The sequence below is a fragment of the Stegostoma tigrinum genome, chromosome 38, assembly GCF_030684315.1.
Source record: "Stegostoma tigrinum isolate sSteTig4 chromosome 38, sSteTig4.hap1, whole genome shotgun sequence".
NCBI classification, from domain to species: Eukaryota; Metazoa; Chordata; class Chondrichthyes; order Orectolobiformes; family Stegostomatidae; genus Stegostoma; species Stegostoma tigrinum.
In genome coordinates this window covers 21,049,655-21,062,113 of record NC_081391.1, presented here as the reverse complement: position 1 = coordinate 21,062,113, position 12,459 = coordinate 21,049,655, and the positions used below count along the sequence as shown (strand labels likewise).

The window sequence follows — 12,459 nt, the reverse complement described above, 5'->3', positions numbered from 1 at the left end:
CTTCACTATTCCTGCTCACAAGCACCAAGAAAACTCTAGAACTAAGTCTCTCTCTCCCACAGGCTCTTGTATTTATAGTCCTGGGACCATCCTGCAGTCACACAGAGAGAGGCAGAACTGATGATGACTGACAGTTGCTGCCGGCCAATCAGGAACCACCCCTGCATACAGGCACCAATGAGAGAGAGGGGGTGGGTGTGTTAAGCAGAGCTGATCAGAGGTGGAGATGAGAGCCAGGTCTGGATGGTTATTCTGTGATTGGAACAGCAGGAGGCCATTCGGCATCTCAAACCTTCTGCACCACTCACTCAGGTCGTGTGTTATTTGGTTCTTTTTTAAAATAAGTCAATTTGGTTTGAGAAAAGTTTTCACATTTTTTTTAATTAAGGTGGTTGTGAGCAACTGCATGAGGGATTCAATGATGAAGAGGGGCATCAGTTTCTCAGCTTGTTATGCTGGGATTTGGGAAAGAAAGTTGGGAAATTGTCTCTGGGTCATAGAAAATTGTAACAGTGTCAGCTGTGGAAAAGACAGGAAGGATGTTCCTGATTATGGGGGAGTTCAGGACCAGGGTTTGCAGTCTAAGGATACATTTAGAACTGAGGTGAGGAGAAATCTCTTCACCTCGGGGGGCGGGGTGGTGGATCCTGTGGAATTCTCTGCCACAGAAAAGGATTGAAGCCAAAACAGGAATTGGGGAGAGCTTTGAGGGCTGGATCAAAAGGGAATGCAGAGAGGGTGAGAATATGGTGCTGAGTTATGGAATCAGCCACAATCACATGGAATGGCAGAGCAGGCTGGAAGGGATGAATGGCCGACTCAACATTTATTTTCTATGATTCCACGTTTGTGCAACTAGCGCAGCCAGGGTCTTGTGGTTAAGGGGTCATGTCCCTAGCTGTGGACCAGGAGGCCTTGGTACAAGTTCCTACCAGATCCAGAGATCTTAAATCATCTCTACAGGCAGATTTAGAAAACAACCAGAACAGGTACAGGCACAAAGGACCGAATGGCCTCCTGCTGTGCCATAACAATTCTCCGATTCTGTGGTGGGTCTGTACCTGAGCAGAATCTCCCTGCCTCCAGCTCATGCCTGTGGATTGTCACCTCGCAGTGATGGAGAGCCTCGAGTGTTCTGTTGGTTCTGAGAGTGATACCTGAAGAAGATTTCACCTCCTGGCAGCGCCACCCAGGATGGTACGATCGAGGGGAGGGTCCTGATAAAGTGCAATGCAAAACCAGTCCCCAGCGGCCATCCAGGTGGAAGATAGGTGTGTGCGATCGTTGGCTGTGACAGTGGGTGTTGGTCAGCAGTGGGGGGATCCCCAGTCAACATTTCTTTGCCAGTGGAACTGGGTCTACCTTGTGTAAAGGACCATGTCTCTGCTGGCGTGTTACAGCTTTCCCACATTAAAGGTGCCTTCTACAGGTGGAATTCAAACCCCGTCCCCAAACTCTCAGAATTTCCTGAGTGGAAATTCAGAGCGTTTTTCACAACAGGAGGCCGTTCAGCCCACCGTTCCTGTAATAGCTTCTGAAAGAGCTACCTGATTAGTCTCACTCTCCAGCCCTATCTCTGTCACTCTCTAAATTCGTCACTTCCAAGGACATATCCAACTCTTGTTCTGAAACCAACCATGGAATCGACCTCCGTCACTCTCCCAGGCAGCACATTCCAAATCCGAACAACTTTCTGAGCAAAGAGTTTTCTAACCATTTCACTCTGATCTCCCCTACTGACAAACTGTGACCCCTCGTCACTGACAAGTCAACTGCTGAAATCAGAATATCCTGCTTTACTCTGACAAAATTGATCATAGTTTTGATCACGTCAATAAGGTCACCTACAAGGAGATTTCCCCCATTTTCCTTAATCTTTCCGTGTATCTAAAATTCCCCATTCCTGGGGTCATCGTAATAAATCACCTTTGAACACTTTTGAGGTTTTTCACATCCTTCCTTGAATGTCACGCCCAGAACTGAGTACATAATGGAAATGTGGTCTAACCAATGATTTGTAGAGGTGTAACATCAATTCGTTGCTTTTATCCTCGATGCCTCAATTTGAAAACTCAAGGTTCACAAAAGTGGCTCAATCTCCATTAATAACAGCTTCATCCTGCCTGACCACTTTCAGATAATCACATACTTGAAACTGAAAGTCGCTGAGCTCCTGTACTCACATCAGATTTGTAACATCGAGCCTGTTTTGACTTTGTGTTTCTTCGACAAAAATGCATTACTCACTTTTTTTTGTTGAAATTGGAAAGTGATTGGCAACATCAAACCTTGTGCAGTAAATATCTGTGTGTGCAGATATTGTCCTTTCCACAAAGAAATTGTTTTTGATATTATCCTGGATGATGTAATTCTAATGTGAAGATTGTCATCCCATTCTGCGCACAGTCCGAGATGATCATTGAGAAGAAATGGGTTCTTTCCTCTCTACCCTGTCAAATCCATTAATCCTCTGAAAATTATCAATTACAGCCATCCCTTAACCTTCTACACAGACGGACTGGACAAGCCGTTATCATGAATTAACCATCACTCTGTCCAGGTTACTTCCAGAAATTCTGTGCATAACCATCTTTGGGTCGAACCTGCCAGAACTGTGCACTCCGGCTGTGGTTGAACAGGAACTTGACCATTTCACCAAAACCTCTTCATCCAGAGGTATTTGAACCCCTCAGAGATCAGGGCCAACATTAGTTTAGAGAATGTGGTGACTTGCCTTCTTGCATTACTGTAGCCCATTTGGTGTAATCAAACCCATACTGCTGTTCGGGAGGGAACCTGGGAGCGATGTTTCCAACACCAGCTGATCGGTGGTTTGGTGTAGAACGTGGTGTTCCCACATATCATCTGCCCTTGTCCGATGGAAAGTAGTTACGGTTTTAAGAAGTTGGCTGAGGAGCTTTGGTGGATTCCTACAGCATTTGGTAGATGGTATATATTGCAGTCTCTGCGTATGTCAGTGGTGGAAGGATAGACGAAAGTGGCTGCTCGTTTGCTGGAGGCTGTCAACATTCTGGAGTGTTAGACTGCCACCTGTAATCCTGATACTGTCTGACTTGACAGAATTTCATGCACATCATTCTCTTTCCAGAAGAGATGGTCCCAACAAGCCTCTTCTGGTTCACTAATGTCCTTGTTCGTAAGAAACTGCCATCCTTACCTGATCGGGCCTTTGCGTAACGCCACAGGCAGAGCAAAGGGGTTTAATTTGAATTACTCATGGGCTGGGTGGGTAATCAGAGATGGATAATAAATGCTGCCCGTCAGTGATATCCTGATCCTGTTAAAGCACTTACACAAACCAGTCACATTGTAATTCAGGGCTGATTGATCGTGATTAGGCCCCCACAGTGCACTGTTTGGAGTCACAGGTCAGCCAGATCAGCTCTCCTGCTGAAGATTAATAAACGTAAAAATTGGAACTGCCGATTCTGCACATGGTATTTGTATTTTAGCTTGATTTTCCACCAGGCATCCTCAGTATTTGTCACCTCTTCGTTGCAGGGTAATAATAGAAATTATCACACAGGGAACGAGGTGGGCACCGCTTCATTCGCATGGCCGTTCCTAGACGTTAGCATTCTAAGAGAAGGTAGATTTTTCCTTCTCCTACATGTATAAAGGAAATACTGAAGAAACTAATTCCCTAGCTCTGGGAACAATGACATGAGCAATTGCTTATGTCAAAGAAAAAAAGAGACTGTGGAAAAGCATTGTATCTTAGTCTTGTAAGGAGGAATTTTACAAACTACTAAAATCACTAACATCTCGGCATGAGAACAAATTGCTGGAAAACACCTCACTGTCAGGCAACAAAGTCAATCAAGAGATGATTGAGTGTCTCATGTCCAGGTTCTGTTCAACCCTTCTCCCTACCAATGCTGCCCAACCTGAGATTTCCCAGCAGGTTGTGTTCCTGGTTTCCAGAATCTCCTTATTTAAAAGAGATGCAAACACATGGCCAAGGACAGTGCATTAGATCAGTGCCTACCCTTTAGGCAAAGGAATGATTTCAGTCAGTGTATTGATTAGAAGCTGGTCCTGCAAACTTGTCCCTGTGAGTACATGTCAGTAATGCTGATTTATCTGTCAACAACCTTACCAGTTATGGAATTTCCAATAAAAGGATTGCCCACTCAATCCCCAGACACAGCAGAATCAAACACTGATCAAGTTACTGGGGCAGGCATTGAATCAAAAGCTTGTCACAAAGAACAAAGGATTGATGATCAGACATTAAAACACAAAAAGCTCCAAGAACCAGAAGCTATGAAAATTACACACTGTGCTCAGTTCCATGGTGAACACTATTTTAATTTGCTCAGAGCACAACTAGTCATTTAGTAGAATGAGGTCACCTTGTACAACAGATATAGATATTGACCCCATTCAGCTGAGTGTGAGCCTGTCAAACAGGTACTCTCCCATGCCATTGTCAGGGGCTCCCAGTCTCTTCAGGTTGGTGATGTGATCTCCCAGCTTCTTGATCATCTTCATTTGCTCATCCAGGTAGTGCCTCTCCAGGAAGTCACACAGCTGGAAGACAAAGAGGGGAACTGGTTAAATCTGACCAAATGCAGCTTGGGAGACCGAGCAGTGAAGTGATGTCATGGAGATTGCCAAATACTTTCGAAAGTGCTCAGTTTTAGAAACAGGAGGATGTTGGTATAACCCAAGAAAACCCTCCACAATGTCAAATGAGATCTTGTGGCTAACAAAAAGGACCAAGTGTCTGATCACTGTTTTTATTCAGAAACCCAGATTTAAATACACCACACTCACATGAGGGTCTGTGTTGCCAGAGGCCAGTTTGTGCAGATCCAGCAGACTCTGGTTCACAACCTTCTCCATCTGCAGAGCTCTCTGCATTGCCTCCAGACCATTGCCCCACTCATCCTGCTCTGGCTTCTGGAGGGAGGGAAGCAGGAACAGAAAGCACAGCTCAGCAGGCAGTTGTATCATTAGTCTACATCTGATCAGTTAGTTATCCCGCATCATTGTAGGGGAGGTACTACAGGCCAACTTGACCTTGGTGAAACACCTGCTGTATTTGGTACTGTTCTTGAAGGGGACATTTCTAAACAGATCCTGCTATGCTGTGATCAGAGTGATATCAAGGCATCAGAAACATCTTGAGATGTATAAAGGCTTCATACTGATGCTTTCCGCACCTGAAAGATTTCTGTTTTCCCTTTTGACACCTCATGTTGTCCAAAGCAGCGTTAGACACCGATATGTGCTCACCATCCAGAATACTGGATTATCACAATTGCCAACTATTGTTCAATCACGTGCAAAAGTGTTTCCTTTTAGTGAAGGGAATCGTATTGTGGTGAGCAACCCCCCCATTCATACAGTATTTGCTCAGTCCTGAAGCTAAACAGATTGAGCGAGCCACAATTGAGTGGTATTTCACGAAAAGCTGCAAACAGAAGGCTTCAAAATCTAACCTTGATGTCCTGCAGGAGGATTCGGCCCCCACGTTTATTCTGGAAAGCCATCAGGTTCTCAGTGTGTTCCCGCTCCTCATGGGACTGCTCCTTGAAGAACTCAGCAAAGTGACGCAGGGCAACATCATCCCGGTCAAAGTAAGAGAACCGTGGGGAAGAGAAAGGCAGGAAAGGGAAACATATCTGATGTTAATCAATGGCACTCCTCAATCAGAAACTAACCTGGTCACTATCTTGATTCCACATTTAAGAACAAAGAAAATCACAGCACAGGAACAGGCCCTTCGGCCCTCCAAGCCTGCACCGATCGAGATCCTGTGTAAGTCTGTCATCTCTTTTCTAGGGTCAGTATCCCTTTGCTCCCTGCCCATCCATGTACCTGTCCTGATACATCTTAAAAAGACACTTGCGTGACTTCGTCTACCACCTCCACAGGCAAAGTGTGCCAGGCACCCTCCAACCTCTGCGTAAAGAGCTTGCCACACATCCACATGATAAATTGCCCGTAGCGTTCAGAAGTGTGGGGGGTTTTGGTGGGATGCTTCAAGGGCCAGTGTGGACATTTTTGGCTTAAAGGGCCTGTTTCCACACTGTAGGCAATCTAACCAAATCCCCTCTAAACTTTGCTCTTATTTTGAACTCATGACTCCGAGTCATTGAATCCCCGACTCTGGGAAAAAGCTTCTTGCTATTCACCTTGTCTATAGTTCTCATGATTTTGTTGACCTCAGTCAGGTTCCCCCCCGACCCCATCACCCTTCTAATGAAGATAATCTTAAATGCATTCATCTTTTATGTTATAGAACAGAGAACATGACAGCACAGTACAGGCCCTTCGGCCCTTGACGTTGTGCCGACCTGTCATACCGATCTGAAGCTCATCTAACCTACACTATTCCATGTACGTCCATATGCTTGTCCAATGACAACTTAAACGTACTTAACGTTGGTGAATCTCCTACCGTTGCAGGCAAAACGTTCCACACCCTTGCTATTCTCTGAGTAAAGAAACTACCTCTGACATCTGTCGTATATCTTTCACCCCTCAATTTAAAGCTATGCCCCTCGTGCTCGCTGTCTCCGTCTTGGGAAAAAGGCTCTCCCTATCCAACCTGTCTAACCCTTTGATTATCTTAGATGTCTCAATTAAGTCACCTCTCAACCTTCTTTTCTCTAACGAAAACAGCCTCAAGTCCCTCAGCCTTTGCTCGTAAGACTTTCCCTCCATACCAGGCAACATCCCAGTAAACCTCCTCTGCACCCTTTCCAAAACTTCCACATCCTTCTTATAATGCGGTGACCAGAACTGTACGCAATGCTACAAGTGCGGCCGCACAAGAGTTTTGTACAGCTGCAGCATAACCTCTTGGTTCCGGAACACGATCCCTGTATTCATAAAAGCTAAAACACTGTATGCCTTCTTAACAACCCTGTCAACCTGGGTGGCAACTTTCAAGGATCTGTGTACATGGTCACCGAGATCTCGCTGCTCATCTACACTACCAAGAATCTTACAGTACTTTGCCTTCCGGTTCCTCCTACCAAAGTGCATCACCTCACACTTGTCGGCATTAACCTCCATTTGCCACCTCTCAGCCCAGCTCTGCAACTTATCCACGTCTCTCTGTAACCTACAACATTCTTCGTCACTACCCACATCTCCACCGACCTTAGTGTCATCTGCAAATTTACTAACCCATCCTTCTACGTTTATAAAAATGACAAACAGCAGTGGACCCAACACGGACCCTTGCGGTACACCGCGAGTAACCGGTCTCCAGGATGAACATTTCCCATCAACCACCACCCTGTCTTCTTTCAGCAAGCCAATTTCTGATCCAAACTGCTATATCTCCCACAATCCCATTCCTCCGCATTTTGTACAATAGCCTACTGTGGGGAGCCTAATCGAACGCCTTGCCGAAATGCATATACACCACATCAACCGGTTTACTCTCATCTACCTGTTTGGTCATATGTTCCAATGGGAAAGTGATTGGCAACATCAACATCTTACCGAATAAATATCTAACTGCTCATTCACATATTATCCTTTCCAAAAAGCAGCTGTTTTTTGCTTTATCATGGATGATTTACTTCTACTGCTAGGAATGTCATCAAATTCCCCCCTCTCAGTCCTGGATGTGAATTGAAAAGAAGCAGGATCTCTCTATCTACCCTGTCAAATCCATGAATCCACTTGTAAATTTCAAGCACAGACATCCCGTCCACTTCTACATCGAGGGACTTGGGAAAACGATTATCATCGTAGCCAATTAACTTTCTGCCCAGGTTCATTCCAGAAATTCTGTGCATAAGCATCTTTGGATTGAACCTACTAGAACCATGCACTCGAGATGGAGTTGAGCTAGAACTTGACAATTTCACAAAAGGCGGCCCAGCCAGAGGTATTTGACCCGCTCGGAGATCACACCCACCATGAGAGAATGGGGTGGCTTTCCTTCTTTAATTGCTGTAGTCAGATCCACAATGTTCCTAGTGAGGGAATTCCAGGATTCTGATCCACCAACACTGGAGAATGGGGTGTTGTGTTTCCAACTCAGGATGGCAGGTAGCTTGATGGAGAACTTAGAGGGGGTGGTTTTCCCCTGTATCAGATGCCTTTCTCCCATGGCAAGTAATTAGGGCTTTGGAAAGTATTCTCAGGAGCTTTGGTGGATTTCTCCAGCTTTTGGGAGGCGGTACACAGTGTACTCCGTGTGTGTCAGTGGTGCAAAGAATGCATCTAGTGGCTGCTGGAGGCCATCAAGTTTCTGGAGTGGTGGAATGATCTCCTAATTCTGTGCGACAACTCTCTGGAGTTCTAGAATTAAGAAGCTGATGAGGAGCATTATATTCAGTGTCAAAAACCCATCCTTACCTGGCCTGCGTATGACGCTGCAACCACAGCCACGTGTGTGACTCTGACCTGGCCTTGGGGACAATGAGCAATGGATAAATAAATGGTGTCAGCTCAGAGACATCCTCATCCTTTAAATAAAGGAAACTGTCACCCCTGAGCACCAGTAATTAGGCAGCCATAGCACATTGCAGGTGGAGGTACATGCCGGTCAGCATACATCAGGAGAGCTTATTTCCTTGCTAAGCACACAAACTGCTGCTTTCTGCTAGTGGCATTTGCATTCTAGCTTTATTTTTACTAGGTGTCCTGAGCCTTTGGCATCTCTACATTGCAGAGCAATGATAGAAGTTCTACCACAGGGGCTCCAAGGTGGGCACTGCTGCATTACATAATGAGGATCATTGTCTAAAAGCAGAAAGACTGCTACACGAGAAAACAAATTTTGCCATTCTCCTACAATCAGGCAGTGCCCTTACTCCTTCCCCCACTGCAGCAAAAGAGAGTAAACTATTTCCCAGCTCTGGAAACAATTGCTTATCTAAAGTGCTAAAGATCAGTGCATCTTAGATGCTGGATGTTCCACTATATATTCCTGTTCAAAAGAGTGAAAGTATGCTCAAATTGCTAGATTTGAAGTGCGACAAAAAAATTGCTGGAAAGCCTCACAGGTCTGGCAACATCTGTCACGAGATGTGACTGTATCTTGGGTCCTGGGACTGAGAACAGTTCTCTCCACAGATGCTCCCCAAACCTGCTATTTCCTGCCCCTGCTTATTTACAAAAGAGACTTGAACATTGCCAAGGGCAGTGTCTAACATTGAGACAGGGGGCTGGTTTCACTGAAGATATTGACTAGAAGCTGGTTTGGAATAAAAAAGTCAATACAACACTGCTTACTAGCCAAAAACCCAAATTGAACACTTGTGGAATTTCCACTGCGAGGATTGCCCACCTAATTCCTACAAACAAGAGAAAAGGAGCAGACGACTGGGGCAGGCATTGAATCAAAGGGTAATCAGAACAGAAAAGGAATTAATGATCAGGTGTCAAACAGCAATACCAAGAGCCAGAAGCAGCTGTGAAATTATACAAAGTACTCAGTTCCATGGTGAACACTATTTTAATTTGCTCAGAGCACAACCAAGTTACTAGCATTATGTCACCATGTACAACAGACACATTATTGACCTCACTCAGCTGAGTGTGAGCCTGTCAAACAGGTACTCTCCCATGCCATTGTCAGGGGCTCCCAGTCTCTTCAGGTTGGTGATGTGATCTCCCAGCTTCTTGATCATCTTCACTTGCTCATCCAAGTAGTGCCTCTCCAGGAAGTCACACAGCTGGAAGACAAAATTAATCCAGAGGATCAAAAAGGTGTCTGAAAGTGACTTCCCATGACAGACGCGACCATCACCACCATGTGGAGGTCCACTTAGGTGATGCCTTTGAAAGGTTTTACCAGCCGGTAGGAGGCTGGGAGAAGGTAATTGGATTTTTAAACCAAGAGAGAGTGCACAAACACATCACTTTCTTCCAAGGAAGAGAGAGAATACAGTTTACAAACTCACATGAGGGTCCATGTGGCCAGAGGCCAGTTTGTGCAGATCCAGCAGACTCTGGTTCACATCCTTCTCCATCTGCAGAGCTCTCTGCATTGCCTCCAGACCATTGCCCCACTCATCCTGCTCTGGCTTCTGGAGGGAGGGAAGTGGGAACAGAAAGCAGAGTTCAGCAGGCAGTTGTATCATTAGTCTACATCGGTTAGTTATCCCTCATCATTGTAGGAGGTACTACAAACAAACTTGAATTTGTTCAAGACAACTAGATTTTGTACTGAGGGAATAAGAAATTTTCTAAACACATTCTACTGTTCATGTCGATTCTCAATTCACATGCAGAGAATAGGCTTCACGATTGTGGTGTTAGAAACATCTTCTAGATTCTGAAAGGCTGGACACTGCTACTTTCCACACTGCAACAATTTCCTGTCTCAGCTTTTGTTCCCTCAGTCTGTCTAAAGGAGAGTCATTCACATTGATATCTACTCACTATTCTGGTGAGTCTCAATTGATGATTATTTCCTGTCACCTAAAGGAAGCCTATTTTGCAGAACAACCTCCCCTTCATACAGTATTTGTTCAATGCTAAAGCTAAATAGAGGGAGATACCAGTCGATTGTAGCTGCTCACAAAGAGCTACACAAACAGAAGGCTTCAGAATCCAACCTTAATGTCCTGCAGGAGGACTCGACCTCCACGTTTATTCTGGAATGCCATCAGTTTCTCAGCGTGTTCCCGTTCCTCATGGGACTGCTCCTTGAAGAACTCAGCAAAGTGATGCAGGGCAACATCATCCCGGTCAAAGTAAGAGAACTGTGGAGGGAGGGAGGGAGGGAGAGAGGTTAAAAGGAAACTGTCTGAAATTCGTGAATGACACTCCTCACTCAGGAAATAACCTGGGCACCATCTTGATTCCACATTTAAGTGGTAAAAAAACAGGCAAAGCAGGAAGTCACCTTCCATGGATTATAACCCAAACAACAGATACTAAAGCAGCCTTTGTGCAGATATTTCACCAGCTTTCTGGAAATCAAGGACAAAAAGCAAATGCAATCCCTGGCCTGTGTGAGCGAGAAAGAGAGACAGTACATGTGGCATGGTGCCTGATGAAGTGGAGAGCTATCTATAGACATTAGACATCCCTGCTCTGCAGGTTAGAAACACTATTGTTCAGGAGGTGGAGACCAGTTAGGCCCCTGTCCAACTGAATGAAGGGACATGTGTTCGTGAACACAGCCAGAAAGCTCAGTCAGCAGCCTCATTATCACCATCACCCACCTGAATAACCCCAGTGTCCTACCATCCACTCCACAGAATTCTAACTGCTTTGTTAGAGAGAGAAAAAAAAAATCACATACATAGTGTGAAAGTGTGCCTCTTTCCTCACATTGCATAGCTCAAAGCCACTTGAGAAAGGGTCAGTGGACCCAGAGCTTGGTTTTCAACCAGATGTTTAGAGCTTTTCTGTTGGTGTTTAGTGTCCAGCAGCTGCTGTTCTTTTAGTTCAGGGAACTTTACATCTTGAGCACAAGACAGTCTGGTGAATGGGGCAAGGTTTTAAACAAAAAGGAGTATATTTGTGTCAGGAAAAGTTTCCACCAGGGAAAGCTTTTGTTGAGAAAAGGAATGCAACCAATTTTAAAATTTAGTTATTGACAAAGACCACATCATCCCTCCAGAGTTAGATGAAAAATCACCAAGGGTTACATTGTCCAGAGACAGCAAGCTGGGCATCCACATCCAGGAGGCAGTTGGACATGAAGACAATGTTCAGGTTTTGAACAGAGAGTCAGTGTTAAGGCCTGCACTAGATTGCAACAGGGGAAGGGCCACAGAAAATAATACATGTTACAGCTAATTCATTAACTCAGCATAAAAACCAAACAGGTCAACACTATCATAGCACAGGCTTCAATTCCACAAAGCTCACCATGGAGAGGTAAACATAGGAGGAATAGAGCTCCAGGTTGATCTGCTTGTTAACAGCATCCTCACAGTCCTTGTGGTAGTTCTGACACACTTGGGAAACCATCTTCACTATTCCTGCTCACAAGCAGCAAGAAAACTCTAGAACTAAGTCTCTCTCTCCCACAGGCTCTTGTATTTATAGTCCTGGGACCATCCTGCAGTCACACAGAGAGAGGCAGAACTGATGATGACTGACAGTTGCTGCTAGCCAATCAGGAACCACCCCTGCATACAGGCACCAATGAGAGAGAGGGGGAGGGTGTGTTAAGCAGAGCTGATCAGAGGTGGAGATGAGAGCCAGGTCTGGATGGTTATTCTGTGATTGGAACAGCAGGAGGCCATTCGGCATCTCAAACCTTCTGCAGCACTCAATCAGGTCATAGATCATTTGGTTCTTTTCTAAAAGAAGTCAATTTGGTTTCAAAAAAGTTACACATTTTTTAAAAATTAAGGTGGTTGTGAGCAACTGCACGAGGGATTCAATGAGGAAGAGGGGCATCAGTTTCTCAGCTTGTTGTGCTGGGATTTGGGAAAGAAGGGTGGGAAATTGTCTCTGGGTCATAGAAAAATTATAACAGTGTCTGCTGTGGAAAAGACAGGA

General features: G+C 45.0%; 1 protein-coding gene across 1 annotated transcript; it reads right to left on the bottom strand.

The window, feature by feature from the left end:
- Positions 1–9,524: 9,524 nt before the first annotated feature.
- LOC132206463 (ferritin, middle subunit-like) lies at positions 9,525–11,922 on the bottom strand. Its single transcript, XM_059640654.1, has 4 exons — positions 11,821–11,922; positions 10,557–10,703; positions 9,900–10,025; positions 9,525–9,671 (listed from the first exon to the last, which is right to left on the bottom strand). The coding sequence occupies exons 1-4, from the start codon at positions 11,920–11,922 to the stop codon at positions 9,525–9,527; spliced, it is 522 nt and encodes a 173-aa protein (XP_059496637.1).
- Between the last annotated feature and the right edge of the window lie 537 nt (positions 11,923–12,459).